This window comes from Tupaia chinensis, unplaced genomic scaffold, assembly GCF_000334495.1.
Source record: "Tupaia chinensis unplaced genomic scaffold, TupChi_1.0 Scaffold000250_1, whole genome shotgun sequence".
NCBI classification, from domain to species: domain Eukaryota; kingdom Metazoa; phylum Chordata; class Mammalia; order Scandentia; family Tupaiidae; genus Tupaia; species Tupaia belangeri.
This window is the reverse complement of record NW_006159730.1, coordinates 2393437-2409467: the sequence shown is the minus strand read 5'-3', so window position 1 is coordinate 2409467 and position 16031 is coordinate 2393437. Positions and strand designations below refer to the sequence as shown.

Genomic DNA, 16031 nt, shown 5'->3' with positions numbered 1-16031 from the left:
CAATCCCTTCTCCTCCATTCTCCTCTTGGGATCTTGGGCACGCACGCACACGTGCCTGGTGTGAGTTTTAAGCCACCAGGTCCGGACGTGAACCGCGGTTGACTACATGGGAGTCCAGCGACATAGCCATTACACTAGCTGCTGGTCCCAATAAATAATTCTTTTTTAAAAAAATAAAAGAAGAAATATACCAGGCAGGTGAGCATGATGCCCAAAATCCAAACAGGAGGGAGAGATGGAGAAGAAGGGATTACAGGATGACCATTCTCCATAGAGGGGGTTGCTTTCTCTTCTCCCTCTCTCTCTGGCAGCTGCACAAGTTTGCTATCAATCAATCAATCAACCAATCAAATAAAGAAATAAATGTCCCTGGGGCAGGGCGGTGGATGGTAGGAATGCAATGACACCCATATGGAAGGTCAGGATCTGCTTCCCAGGGCCGCCCTGCACACACCAAGTGCAGCGCCATGCCCATGATCCAGGCTGTACAAGGGAGTGCCCTGCTGTGGGTGGCTGTCTCTGTTCCTCTCTCTCCCTCTCATAGAATAACTTGTGAAACAAAACAAAAGCTCCATGATTAAAAATAAAATACTGATACAAGTCTTTCCTATTTCTACAACTTCAGAGGGAAGGCAAGAGTCACAGTTTATCAGTTTACTTTTTTTCCCTTTTTTATTTAAGAGAGATGTTTACTATGGGGCATGTGCGCCTGCCAAAGAGAGACAGAGAAACAGAAAGTGAGACATCACCTCCTAGGGGGATGGCTGCACTGCAATCTCTTCTCCACTCTCCTCTCGGAATTTTGGGCACACACATACATGTGCCCAGCATGAGTATTAAGCCACCAGGTCCAGGACTCAAACTGCAGTCGACTGCATGGGAGTCCTGCAATGTAACCATTATGCCACCTGCTGGTCCCTATTTTTCTGGGTTTTTTTTGTTTGTTTGTTTGTTAATTTAACTTTATTGGAACCAGCAGTTAGCGTAATGGCTATGTCGCTGGACTCCCACCCATGTAGTTGACCGCAGTTCGTGTCCAGACCCGGTGGCTTAAAACTCACACTGGGTCCATGTGCATGCGTGCCCAAGATCCTGAGAGGAGAACGGAGAAGAAGAGATTGCGGCGTGGCCATCCCCCCAGGGGGTGATTTCTCGCTTTCTGTCTCTCTGCCTCTGTCTCTCTGGCAAGTGCATACACCCTATAACGAAAACCTCTCCAAAAAAAAAATTAACTTTATTTATGTATTTATTTTCATTTGACCAAGGAGGGACAGAGTGAGAGAGACAGAAAAGGAAAGTGAGAAAGCAAGCTGCCAGGTCCGGGACTCGAACAGCGGTCTGCCATGTGGGAGTCCAGCCATCTTAATCACCACGCCACCTGCCAGCCCCTGTGAAATCACAGGGGGTAGCCACACCACAACCCCTTTCCCTCCATTCTCCTCTCGGGATTTTGGGCACACATGCACATATGTCCAGTGTGTTTCAAGCCAACTGGGGCCAGGACTCAAACCACGGTTGCCCATGTGGGAGTCCAGCAATGTAACTACTATGCCATCTGCTGAGCCCTATCAGTTTATTTTTCCTTTCCTTTTTTTTTTTTTAACAATTATTTAATTTTATTTATCCATTCAGTCATTTTCATTTGACCACATAAAGGCAGTGCATAGAGAGAAGGAAAGTGAGAAAGCAAGCCATCAGGTCTGAGACTTGAACTGTGGTCGGCCATGTGGGAGTGTCCAGCGCCTTAACCACCACGACACCTGGTGACCCCCCTATCAGTTTATTTTTCTAAAACAGGAAAATGTTTCATTATATTTTCTGATTGTAATACATGTTAACTAAGTGGAACTCAGAAAATACAGGAAAGTATAAAAAATATAATAAATTATTTACAATCCCATCACAAGAGACGTTTTAACTAATTATTACAAAGAACTAATTAGAAAAATCGATTTGTAATTATGTAGTGAATATTACTCCCTAGGAAGCCAAGAGCCACATGTGGCTACAAATCACTTAAAATGTGGCTAATCTGGGGCCAACAAGTGGCGTGGTGGCTGGGGCACTAGACTCCCATATGGCCAACTGCAGTTCGAGTCTTGTACCTGGTGTCTAGCTTTCTCACTCTCCCTCTCTCTCATCAGACTGAATAATAATAAATAAAATTCAAAAAATATATATATTTTTAATGTGTCTAGTTCGGAGGCTGCCATTGTGGCCTAGTGATTAAGGGAGCTAGATCCCACATGGCCAGCCATGGTTAAATTCTAGCCCTGGCAGCATGTACATGCCCAAAATTCCAACACAATGGAGAAGTGGAGGGGAAAAGATATTGGTGTGACCAAACTCCACTGAAGAGTACTCACTCTGACAAGCACATGTGCCCTTGGTAAATAAAAATAAATAAATAAATAAGGGGCTATGGACTAATAGTTAAGGAGCCAGATCCCATGCAGTGGACTACACAGTTCAAACCCCAGCCCCACCAGCTTGCAAAACATGTGTGTGTGTGCACCACAAATCCCAACAGGATAGAGAAATGGAGAAGAGAGATCACAGCATGACGGCGCCCCACTGAGGGTGCTGCTTCTCTCTCCCTCTGTGTTTCTCACGCTTCCCAGTGACCACATGTGCCCTTTAACAAACTGAAAAAAAAAAGTGGCTAGTACAAACTGAAATGTGCTAGGGACCAGCAGTTGGCATGGAGGTTAAGGTGGCTGGATTCCACATAGCCAACTGCATGGTTCAAGTACCAGATGTGGCAACTTGAAAAACATGCTGGATGAGTGTGCATACCAAAAACAAAACAAAACAAAAAACGGAAACAGGTTATAAGTGTAAAATACACATTGGATTTTGGGGATAAGTACCAAAAATAATTTTTTTTTTGAGAGGTTTTGCTATAGGGCCCGTGCGCTCGCCAGAAAGGCAGAGAGAGACAGAGAGATGGAAAGCGAGAAATCATCCCCCAGGGGGGATGGCCATGCCACAATCCCTTCTCCTCCATTCCCCTCTCGGGATCTTGGGCAGGGATACACATGCGCCCGGTGTGAATTTAAGTCACCGGGTCTGGGACTCGAACCACAGTGGACTACATGGAGTCCAGCGACATAGCCATTACACTAACTGATGGTCCTAAAAATAATTTTTTAAAATGTAAAAATAACTTTTATTAAAGATTTCTTTTTATTTAACTTTATTTATTTATTTTAATTTGACCAGTGAAGGACAGAGTGAGAGAGGGAGGGAGGGAGGAAGAGAGAAAGAGAGAGAGAGAAAGGGAAAGTGAGAAAGGAAGCCTCCAGGTCCGGTACTCGAGTTGCGATCGGCCATGTGGGAGTCCGGAGCCTTCAACCACCAAGCCCCAATCTTAATAACTTTTTATAATGATTATATGTTAAAATATTTTGAGTATATTTACTTAAATAAAATTTTTGTTTTGTTTTTAGATTTTTGCCATAGAACATGTGCACTGGCCAGAAAGAGACGGAGAAGCGAGGGAAAGTGAGAAATCACCCCTTAGGGGAGATGGCCACACTGAAATTCCTTCTTCTCATTCTCCTCTCAGGATTCTGGGCATGCATCCACATGCACCTGGTGTGTTTTTCCAGCCATAGGGCCTGGGACTCAAACTGTGGACTTAGACATGTGGGGTCCAGTGCCTTAACCACCATACTAGCTGCTAGCCCCAAATAAAAGATTTTTAAATTAGTTTTTTTTTTCCTATTTTTTAAATGTGGTTACTGAAAATTTTAACAATAAGATTTTTTCCTTCATTTTTGACAGAACACATGCATAGGGGCCAGCAGGTGGCATGGTGATTAAGGGCACTGGACTCCCACATGGTTGACCACAGTTCAAGTACCGGACCTGGTAGCTTGCTTTCTCACTTTCACTCTCTCACTCTGTCCCCCTCTGGTCAAATTAAAATACATACATACATACATATATACATGCAGTTAAATAATAAAGTAATTTGTAAAAAAATTTAGAACACATGCACGACCATGTAAGAACAAGCAAGAAATACAGGGGCACCCTCCCCAGGTCCTCCTTCCTCTACTCCTCTAGCCCAGTGGATCTTTGTACTCGCACATATGCCTGAGTTTCAGGCCAGTCATGCCACAGATGCAAACCACAGACCATGTGAGATTCAGCTTCTCTTGAGCACCTCGTTACCATCATTCCATGGAACTGGCCTGCAAAATTTTAAATTACCTATGTGTATCTCATCCTATATTTCTACCACACAAGAATGTGCTATACTATTTTACGTACAGATCTCAGAAATTCTTCTCAGCTACAGTATTCACTGACAGTTCAATGACTGGATGACAATACAAGGAGAAAACTTCCACCACTGAAGACAGCAGCCACATTGACATGTGAAGCCCTTTGAAGTAGGAAAAATGAATTTCGAACCATTAAAATAATATAAATTTCCATCCTATCTAGCCTTTTTTCTCAAGGATACAAAGGTAACTTTAAAATTCTATTGAAATTCTATCAAGATTCCATTTAAAAATCAAACTCTCATTTTCTGTTGAAATATCTCCAATTATTTTCTGTATTCTTAATTCCCATTTTCTCTCTATTCCCTCAATTCCTCCTCAAAGATGCTTAGAAGAAAGGAATGTAGGGACCAGCGGGTGGCATGGTGGTTAAGGTGCTGGACATTCCCACCTGGCTGAAGCATGGTTCGAGTCCTGGACCTGGCAGCTTCCTTTCTCCCTTTCCCTCTCGGTGTGTGTGTGTGTGTGTGTGTGTGTGTGGTCAAATTAAAAATAAATGAATGAATAAATAAAATGAAATAAAATTATTATTTTTTATAAATTTTTAAAAATATTTTTAAAAAGATGAAAGGAATGTAGATAAGCTGACTGAAGGGATAAAAACAAAAATAAAAATCTAAGACAATATTAATAATATGCTAAGTATGCATAATACTTACTTCAGTTGTCTATTTAATTCTTCAACATAATTCTTTTGGTCTAATATGGCAGCAATCTGAACATTCCTAGAGAGGTGAAAAAGTAACTTTGTGCTAGTTGGAAAGGTATTTATTAGATGCAAAAGAAATAGATAAATATATGAAATATATAAATATATAAATTGTTTTAAAAACCATAATAGTGAAACAATACTGTCTTTAAAACAGAATTCAAGAATCTTTATAATCATGTGGCAGTAAGCTACATACTAAGTAACTGTAACTACACTAAGTAAGTATAACTTGAATAAATTCCTTGCTAATGCTAATAGTAGCTTTAAGAACACCATTATGTATTTTAAACTTAAACACAATTAGACCTTAAAAAACCCCAGAATTTGGAAGCTTGTGTATAAGAAACACTTATCGGGACCAGTGGGTGGCGTGGTGGTTAAGGCACTGGACACTCCCACATGGCCGACCACGGTTCAAGTCCTGGACCTGGTGGCTTGCTTTCTCACTTCCACTCCCTCTCTCTCTGTCTCTGTCTGGTCAAATTAAAATAAATGGATGAATAAATAAAATCAAATAAATAATTCTAAAAAAAAAAAAAAAAAGAAACACTTATCCCTTTTATCACCAAACATAGCTACTAAAAATGGGTCTGAGGGGAACCAGCAATTAGTGTAATGGCTGTTGCTGGACTCCCACGTAGTCGACCGCGGTTCACGTCCCGGACCCAGTGGCTTAAAACTCACGCTGGGCACGTGTGCGTGCGTGCCCAAGATCCAGAGAGGAGAATAGAGGAGAAGGGATTGCAGCGTGACTATCCCCCCTGGGGGGTGATTTCTCGCTTTCTGTCTCTATGTCTCTCTCTGTCTGTCTGGCGAGACCACGTGCCCTATAGTGAAAAAAAACTCTCAAAAAAAAATAAATAATGGGTCTGAGTAACTACAGTATGATCAAAAGTCCTACCTTCACTAAAGTCTTCATTTTCTAAGAGATTTTTCTTCCTTTCTTTTATAAAGTTTGTAACCTAAGTAAAAATAAAACACAGCAGAATCATGTGGGGGAGGGGCTTGATCACACTGTCAATAGCTGGATTTTGTACTAATCTGTAAAGAGCTATATGTATTTTTAAAAAATTCAACATGTGAAATAACTTATGAAAACCATACCTTTCTTTATTTCCAATATCTTCTTCATTCTTTAAATACATGGAAAAATCAATCACTCCAACCTGAAGTAAACAGAATTATTTTTATTTAGACGAGAAATCATACCATGCCAGAAGTTCTGATCCTTAGTGGATCCAGGTGGAACTGTGCAAACCAAAACACTCTGCCCTGGGGCTAACCACTTTCATTACCTGTGAGTCTAGATCTTCTCCCTTTACACACAGATTAGCATCTATCACATTCAGGCCAACCAGCAGCCCAACAATTACTGCTCCTTCTTCTTCCATCATTAGTGCGTGATATTCGTAGAACTCACTGTGAAAATCAAAAGCATAAAAACCTTAAATTGCAAATTTCTTTCAAAAACCACACCTTAAAACTGTAGCATCTTGGTACCAGCAGTTAGTGTAATGGCTATGTCGCTGGACTCCCATGTAGTCGACTGTGGTTCGCATCCCGGACCCGGTGGCTTAAAACTCACGCCGGGCGCGTGTGCATGCGTGCCCAAGATCCCAAGAGAACGGAGGAGAAGGAACTGCGGCGTGACCATCCCCCCTGGGGGGGGAGGTGATTTCTCGCTTTCTGTCTCTCTGTCTCTCTCTGTCTGTCTGGTGAGTACACACGCCCTATAGCAAAATCCTCTTAAAAAAAAAAACAAAACTGTAGCATCTTATCTCCCTAACCTTCTTTACAGACATAGAAGTTAGGTCTCTGTGAATGAACCTTTCTACATCTGGATAACTTTTTTACATTTTTGAAATTTAAATGTCTATATGAAAAAATTAAAAGAAAAGGACTGAAGGAGATGAAAGAGGAAAAGCACCTTTCAGAGGAAGAAAAACAGAAGCCAATGAGATTAAAAGAAAAAGAAGCATCACTGAGGCCTGGAGTAATTTTGACTCTCAGAAGGACATAATGACTATCATTGATCTGATTATGACCATTTTTATTGGAGTTGAGTTGTTAGTTCTAAGATTCATTAAAATTCCTGAGATAAAGATGAAGGTGCAGGCCAGCAGGTGGCATGGTGGTTAAGGCACTGGACATTCCCACATGGCCAAGCACGGCTCGAGTCCCGGACCTGGTGGCTTGCAGTCTCACTTTCCTTCTCTCTGTGTGTCTGTCTTTCTCTGGTCAAATTAAAATAAATGAATGAAAGAATAAATAAAATTAAATAAATAATTCTTTTTTTAAAAGAAGACGAAGGTGCTAAATGAACATGTGAAACATTTGAATGCCCATATTCATGATAATGCATTTGATAGGTAAACTGTCGTTAATAAATAATTCAGTTAAAGACACTTATGGATATCTATATTGTAAAAAATATTCTAACAAGAGACTTATAAAGGAAATAGGACAGCCTAAGAACTAAGATTTGTGTGTAGATATATTTTTTTCCTTAGATTTTCACGTTTAAGGAACGTACACTTAATAAAGAGAGACAATAAATAAATAAATAAATAAATAGAGACAGAGAAAAAGAGGAAAAGTGAGAAATCACCCCAGGGGAATGGTCATACCATAATCCCTTCTTCTCCATTCGCCTCTCAGGATTTTGGGCACGTATGCACATGCACCTGTCATGTTTCTCAAGCAGCTGGGTACAGAATCCAAACTGTGGGGTCAGCTATGTGGGATCCAGTATCCCAACCTCTATGCCACCTACTAGCCCATCAATATATTAATATATTGGGGCCAGCAGGTGGTGTGGTGGATAAAGGCACTGGATTCCCACATGGCCAATGGCAGGCGGTTCAAGCCCAAACGTAGTAGCTTGCTTTCTCCCTTTCCCTTTCTCTGTCTCTCTGGTCACAATGAAAAATAATAACAAATGAAATTAAATAAATAATTTAAAATATATATGTATAAATATATTACTATATTAGAAGTGGTTATTACTGTCTCATGCCTTCTTCAATAAGTCCTATGTCTATTATTTAATAACTTTTATCTTTAAAAAATTGAGAAATTGCATATGCTAATAGTCATTCTAATTTTAACAAATGGAAAAAAAAAAACCAAGATATAAAACTAGAGTCACAGGACCAGCAGTTGGCGTAATGGCTCTGCTGCTAGACTCCCATGTAGTTGACCATAATTCGAGTCCTGGACCCGGTGGCTTAAACTCATGCCAGGCGCGTGTGTGCGTGTGCTCAAAATCCCGAGAGGAGAATGGAGGAGAAGGAATTGTAATGTGGCCATCCTCCCTGGGGGGGTGATTTCTCACTTTCTGTCTCTCTGTCTTTCTGGTGAGCGCACGTGCCCTATAGCAAAAAACTCTCAAAAAACAAAACAAAACAAAACAAAAAAAACTAGTCACAAGTAAACAAAACAGAACCATCGTCAGAGACCACCCGTTCTCCAAGATGGCAAGGTTGAGTAGAGAGGTGCCATGACCCCCTGGCTCTGAAAATGTCTGTGCCATTTGGTCTTCAATTTAAATTTTTTTTATCTTTAAGAATTATTTTATTTAACTTTATTAATATATTTATTTACCTTTTTTTTTTGAGAGGTTTTTGTTATAGGGCATGTGTGCTTGCCAGAAAGACAGAGAGAGACAGAGAGACAGAAAGCGAGAAATCACCCCCCAGGGGGATGGCCACGCCACAATCCCTTCTCCATTCTCCTCTCGGGATCTTGGGCACACATGCACATGCGCCCGGCGTGAGTTTAAGCCACGGGGTCCGGGACTCGAACCACGGTCGACTACATGGGAGTTCAGCAATATAGCCATTACCCTAACTGCTGGCCCCTACTTATTTATTTTTTAATTTGACCAGAGAGGGACAGAGAGAGGAAGGGAGGGTTAGGGAGGGAGAGAGAGAACATGTGCGTGAAAGTGAGAAAGCAAGCCACCAGGTCTGGGACTTGAACCCCTGTCAGCCATGTGGGAGTCCAGCATCCTTAACCATCACGCCACCTGCAGGCCCCTTTGCCTTCAATTTAAACAATGCCTACAACACAGTCAAAGCAGTAATTTGAATATTCAAGATCTAATAATAAACCTGTGGCAGTAAAGCTCAAAATTGCAATACAAATTCTTTTCCATAGAACTACCGTTTAGAAAAATGAAACAAACTTACAAATATAACATTCATAAACTTCCCTTATTAGCTGATAAAAACTACAGCATTCATATTGTAGGCAGGTTCCTGATCTACAGTATCTTTCTACCATGGTTTTCTCTCATTTTCCTCCTCCTTTTATTTTATGCCACTTCACTGGGTATTTTATATATTTTTGGACTGTATCTTGAATCCTTTTTAGAGGCTAGGATATAAATGAATAAAAATGAATATGACTGAATGATACTAACCTCAAGAGGTCCCTCTGAATAATTAAGCAACGCAGGTAATCAGCCATTTTTTTTTGCATGAGAGCTAACCGAAGCCATGCTCTTGCACGACCCAGAGGGGTTCTAAAAAGAAGAAACAAGTGGTCAGAAAACAGTCCTCGCCCAATGTGGAGGTACACATCAACAAAAAAAAGTGCTTTTCAAAATTGATTTGCTAGAACGTGCACTCGCTGGAGACAGAAAGTGAGAGAGCACCCCCACTAGGGGATAGCCTTGCCTCTCAATCCCTTCCCCTCCCTCTCTTTCAGGATTTTATACACACACACACACACACACACACACCATGGATTTCCCAAGCCACCAGATGAGGGACGCAACCACACTGTCAGCCAAGTGGGATCCAGTCACCCCAATCACCACACTACTGGCTACCCTAGAAAATATTCATTTTATCATGGTTTTGTTTTCATTTTTATAATTTTAAGCTAGCTATTTGAGGATGCAAACCAATCTCTTACAGCTAAATAAATCTACTCCTGTAGGAAAACTGTTATTTTATGCCTTAGAAGAAATTATTCTAAATAGTAAGAATTTTATTTTATTTTCTAATTGCCAGGGGACACATGTACTCACTAGAGAGAGACAAAGAGGCAGAGAAAACACCTCTCAGTGTGCCTTGACCATGCCACAATCTCTTCTCCATTTCTCCATTCTGTTGGGATCTGGGGAATGAACGCACCCAGCCACTGGGGCCAAGACTCAAACCACGGTTGGCCATGTGGAATCCAGCTCCTTTAATCATTAGATTTAGTTCCAGCCCAAAATAATGAAATAATTTCTACAGGAAGCATTTTGTCCAAATGACTTACCCCTCTAAAATAGATATGCAAGATTCATGAATAGGTAGTAGTCTAGCTTCAAAAAGTAGATGACATTATATCTAACTCTTAAGAGTCATAAAAAAGCTAAGAAGAAACCAAGATAGTAATTAAAGAAAAATGACTGTGACTGCTTGCTGTTTTTCAAATGTTTCTTTTATACATTGAATTTTACTATCATTTTAGTAAAAATAAGAGAAAGTTTTTCAGAACATGTATGTTTTTTAAAAAAAGAAAACGGGGGGCCAGGAGTTAGCGTAATGGCTACATTGCTGGACTTCCATGTAGTCGACCATATGGTTCGAGTCCCGGACCCGGTGGCTTAAACTCACGCCAGGCACGTGTGTGTGCATGCCCAAGACTCCGAGAGGGGAATGGAAGAGAAGGGATTGCAGCATGGCCATCTCTTCTGGGGGGTAATTTCTCGCCTTCTCTCTCTCTGTCTATTTCTGTCTTTCTGGCAAGCATACGTACCCTATAGCAAAAACCTCTCCAAAAAAAAAAAAAAAGGTATCATGTACATGTTTTATGTTTTCTTTTAATTTTTGCTAAGATTAGGGATGAACAGGTAATAAGATTACTTACTTAAGGGACCAGCAGTTAGCGTAATGGCTATGTCACTGGACTCCCATGTAGTCGACCATGGTTCGCGTCCCGGACCCAGTGGCTTAAAACTCACGCCAGGCGAGTGTGCGTGCGTGCCCAAGATCCCGAGAGGAGAATGGAGGAGAAGGGATTGCGGAGTGGCCATCCCCCCTGGGGGGGATTTCTTGCTTTCTGTCTCTCTGTCTCTCTCTGTCTGGCGAGCACACGCGCCCTATAGCAAAATCCTCTTAAAAAAAAAAAAAAAAAACATTACTTACTTAAGACCAGGTAAGTCCCGGACACTGGCTCCTATTTCCTCTGCTTCTGGGTACAGCTTCTCCACCAGTTCCAAAGGGCCCCAGATGGTTTTGTTGTAACTCAAAAATGATTTTCTTACTGAAAAAAAAAGGGGGGGAATAAAATGTACACAATTTTAACACATAAAATTTGAAAAATATTTTGTTTCAACACTTTTAATTAAAATTATAGAGAGATCTTTCCTCTCTTGGAATCACTACACAGCCCTGTTGATTAGCAGCTGTTCAATCAGGATCCTGTTGGTCCACCCTATTACTTTTTTCCATGCCAAAAAATGCATCTTGGCTATTCCATCATATCAGAGCTGTGCAGGCAAGGGCCAGGAGGTAGCACAGTGATAACAGCTGATCCCACATGGGGAAGGTCCTGGGTTTGCTTTCCAAGGCTTCACTGAGCATCCAGGCATGAGTCTGCCGGTCACCTGGACTGGATGAGACTGAGGGAGGATCATGAAGTGAAGACCCTGTTGGAAGTTTCTTTTCTGTCTCTTATGGAAATAAATAAATAAGCCATAAAAGAAGAGGGGAGGAGCCTGCGGCAAGGTGATTAAGGCAGCTGGATCCCACATAGCCAAAATGTACAGTTCAAGTCCCAGACCCAATGGCTTGAAAGGTATGCCAAGCATATGTGCAGGTGTGCCCCAAATCCCAAGAGAACAGAGAAGGGACATAGCCATACCCGACAAATGCTTTCTCACTTTCCCTCTTTGTCTCCAAAAGTGCATGTGCCCTACAGCAAATTTATTTTTTTATTCTTTTTTTTTTGGAGAGGTTTTCACTACAGGGCTCGTGCGCTCGCCAGCCAGACAGAGAGAGACAGAGAAACAGAAAGCGAGAAATCACCCCCCAGGGGGATGGTCACGCCACAGTCCCTTCTCCTCCATTCTCCTCTTGGGATCTTGGGCATGCACGCACATGCGCCCGGCGTGAGTTTTAAGCCACCGGGTCCGGGATGCGAACCGCGGTCGACTACGTGGGAGTCCAGCGACATAGCCATTACGCTAACTGCTGGTTCCCGAGCAATTTTTTTTTTCTTCTTCTTTTTTTTCCGAGCAAATTTTAAAAAGAGAAAGAAAGCAGAGAAATATGCAGGCAGGTAATAAGATTAAAAAAAAAAAAAAAGACTGAGCTCATTTTCTGCCAGTACCAAAATTTTAAAAACTGGTGGCCCAAGCAAATGGTGTTTTATGTTTATTAATAAACTAAGCACAAATAAAAAGTTACTTAACTTTTTAAAAAGCTTATCTATTTATTTATTCCATGAGTAAGAGAGAGACAGAGGCACCCTCGCAGGGTCTGCACACTGCATCCACTCCCAGTCTAGGCTTGCTGAGTCACGAACGCACACAGTGAGCCTGGTGTGTTCACCAAGACCTCTGCCATGTGGGTCCGGCTGTGTTACCACTCTGCCGCCACCTGCTTCTGTTTTGCTTTATTTCTTTTTCTTTTTGTTTTAGGGTACATGAACTTGCCAGAGAAACAGAAAGCAGCTCTGAAGGGGGTGGCCACCATGATCCCTTCTCGTCTGTTCTTCTCTCAGGATTTTGGACATGGGTAAGCACATGCATGACCCTAGCATGTTTTTTTCAAGCTGTCAGGTAGCAGACTCAAACCCCACAGCTGGCCACGTGGGATCCAGCTGCCTTAATAATCACGCCACCAACTGGATCCCTATTTGCTGTGAAAAACTGTGAATTTGCTTTTCTTTTATTCTGAGATTTGGGTAATAGTACATAAAACCATAAAACTGCCATTCATTACTTTGTTAAATTTATTTTTTATTAACAATTGGTACAATGTAATTTTTCTGTACATGAATACAATGTATAATTCTATCCAGGTAATTAGTATACCCATGACCTCAATCAGTTGTAACACTACATACACTAACTTGTTTTTAAACACGGTTCTCTCCACTGTTTTTTACCACTAGACATTGTTCCTTCTATCTGCAATTTTGTTTCCATTAACTTCCAACATTCCTCTATTCCCCCACATCTGTCCCAGTATCCAGTAGTCATTCTGTATCTCTTTTATTTTTATGAGGTTATTTTTTCTAGTTTTCAAATATGCAGGAGGAAAAAATGGTATTTCTCTTTCTGTACCTGGTTTATTTCACTTAACATAATCATACATTTCTTTCTTAATACCGATCACCCATTAAAAAACAAAAAGGTGGGGCCAGTAGGTGTTGTGGTGGTAAAGGTGCTGGATTCCCACATGACTGACCTAGGTTTGAATCCCAGACCAGAGGCTTGAAAATCACACTGGGCACAAGGGCGTGCCCAAAATCCCCAGAGGAGAATGGAGCAGAAAGGACTGTGGTATAGCCAACCCCTTTGGGGGATGATTTCTCACTTTCTCTTTCTCTCTCTCTCTTTTTCTCTCTTGTGAGCGCATGTGCTCTATAGCAAAAACTTAAAAATAAAATAAAATAAAATAAACACATAAGAATGGTAAAGTATTTTCTCCAGAAGATAAACTCACCCAATATCTTTTAATGAAAAGTAATAATAATAGAGAGGACTCTAAAGTGAATTCAATTTTTAAAATCTCAGGATACCTTTAAGGCCATGTTTCAGACAATGTTCCATAACGACAAAGAACTGCTGCAAGGGGGGATAGTCGGAGTCCAACGTGCGGCCAAAGCTTAGAGCAGATTCAATAAGTCCTTTGATACTCAGTTTAGCCATGTTTAGTAAGTTTGCTCTCTCTACAGCGGTGGGGTCTTTTGTCGCTGAAAACACATGAAAGAGTCCAACATCATTTGCAAGACATGACAATAAAAAATATACACACTCCTTCCCTTCTACAAAATGATTTATTTTCCTTGAGCCACAAATAGAATGTCTCCCAACTAAACTACATGGCTACTGAACTATTCTTAATGTCTCTAATACATACCATAGAAAATCTGCCATGCCCACTTCAACCAAAGTTTACAAATTATTCTCAAGATCCTGCAAACTTGCCATTCCTCTCTTTAATTATTTCTCTTTTCTGGTGCCTCTTCATGGGGAATGAGTTTTTCAAATGATTTTCAAGAGAGACAAGTTTGAGGTCATAGCATGTTTAATGGTCTCTTGTGATCGGAGTAGAATGAAGAAGGGATTGCAGCGAGGCCATTGTTCTGGTGTGGGTGGAAGGAGATTTCTCACTTTCTGGGTCTCCTGCAAGGGCACGTACCCTTTAGCAAAAATCTCTAAAAATAATAATAAAAGTAAAAGGTAGTTAAAATTCTAAGGTTCCAGAATTAAAAAAATGCAGGGACCAGCAGTTAGAGTAATGGCTATATCGCTGGACTCCCACGTAGTTGACCGCAGTTCGAGTCCCGGTCCTGGTGGCTTAAGCTCACGCCAGGCACGTGTGCGTGCGTGCCCAAGATCCCGAGAGGAGAATGGAAAAGGGATTGCGGCGTGGCCATCTCCCCCTCGGGAATGATCTCTCGCTTTCTGTCTCTCTGTTTCTTTCTGGCAAGCGCACGTGCCCTATAGCAAAAATCCTCTCCAAAAACAAACAAACAAACAAAAACACAGAAGCCACTCAGTTCTTTCAGTCATTTTAACTCCTTTTTTTCCTCTTCATTGCCACTGTAGTTCTGTATTGCATAACTCTATTTTCCAAGACGAAATAAAAGGGCCCAGTTATAAAGTTCCCTGCCCCTTCACAGAGCTGATGGTGCCCCTTTTTCAGCTTGAACACCTAGTTAATTGATGCATTTTTTAAAAGAGCTGATCTTTAATTGATGTTTTCAATTCACAAAATTGCTTTCTTCCCCATAAATTATATTTTCAGTATACTTAGAAATTCAAAAGCTTCCCTATACTCTTCACTGTTGTGATTGGCAGGAATTTTTTCAACAAACATGACAAAACTGAGATGGGGAAAGAGAAAGCACTTGGTATAACAGTTTACATAATCTCCGACAAATTCACAAGTCCAAGTAAACAAAGCGTCCATTTTTCCTTCACTGAACAAAAACGCAGAGCTCCCAGTGATCTGGTATTCTAGCCTGCTCTCAGGCGGCTGGGGTGAAGCCTGGTTTTGCATCCTAAACAACTTAAAACACAAACAGCGACAACTGCTGTGACCAAGCGGCTGGTGGAAACTGTCCACACACGACATCAGTCCTTCCTGTCAGCATGGTGGTATGGCTCCCTCTTTTTGGGGAAAGGTTTCACTTGCTGTTTCATAACCTGTGGCAACTCTGTTTTCTTAACAATGCCCATCACGGAACGCAACCTGCGACGCAACCACCATACAAAAGGCAGCTCTGCAGCCACGGGGAGCCAGAAGGGTGCTGGGCACGCGATCCCAGCCGAGGGGTGTTTACAACGCGGCCACGCCCTGGCTGGTCCGCGGGCCAGGACGCCACCCCGAAACCGCGCAGGAGCGCAGGGGGCCCCGGGGAGGGCCCGTCCCCTCCCCCAGCCCAGCCCTGCAGGCCCCGGGGCACACCCAGGACCCTCGCCCAGGGGCTAGCGCAGCAGCGCTGCCCCTCCCCTGCAGTGGGTGGCGGGCACCCAGGACAAAACCTGAGCTGTCACCTCCCCGCCACCCGCACCGAGTCATGGCCTGCGGCCGTGGTCTCCTCGACCCCGGGGCGACACCGGCCCTCGCTCTCCGGACCTCGAGCCCGAGCCCGAGTCCGGCCACCTGCCCCAGAAAGGGGAGGAGAACCAAGGGGGCCGCGCGTTGCCATGGCGACCCCAGAGCGCCTCCCCACCCCAGGTCCCGGGCCGTTCCTGTCCACCCCGGGTTCGGGTCCCCGTTCCGACTCGGAGCGGTCCGACCGGCCCGGCCGAGGAACTGAGCCCGGAACCGAGACCCGGCGTTCTTTCTCGG

At 42.4% G+C, this 16031-nt stretch overlaps 1 protein-coding gene across 5 annotated transcripts in view; it reads right to left on the bottom strand.

Annotated features, from left to right (window-relative positions):
- Nucleotides 1–15850, bottom strand: part of RUFY2 (RUN and FYVE domain containing 2) — a 49179-nt gene extending 33329 nt beyond the window's left edge. For 2 of the 5 annotated variants that reach the window (XM_014587976.2, XM_006148941.3), the window contains exons 1-7: nucleotides 14091–14323; nucleotides 13750–13923; nucleotides 11148–11265; nucleotides 9428–9529; nucleotides 6300–6423; nucleotides 6109–6170; nucleotides 4952–5017 (exon numbers count right to left, since the gene is read on the bottom strand). In XM_014587976.2, the coding sequence (XP_014443462.2) occupies nucleotides 4952–5017; nucleotides 6109–6170; nucleotides 6300–6423; nucleotides 9428–9529; nucleotides 11148–11265; nucleotides 13750–13879 (602 nt within the window). In that variant the 5' untranslated portion in view covers nucleotides 13880–13923; nucleotides 14091–14323. Of the gene's footprint in view, nucleotides 1–4951; nucleotides 5018–6108; nucleotides 6171–6299; nucleotides 6424–9427; nucleotides 9530–11147; nucleotides 11266–13749; nucleotides 13924–14090; nucleotides 14330–15750 lie in introns of those variants that run through there. The other 3 variants (XM_027772047.1, XM_027772048.1, XM_006148939.3) reach the window with 3 other exon arrangements.
- Between the last annotated feature and the right edge of the window lie 181 nt (nucleotides 15851–16031).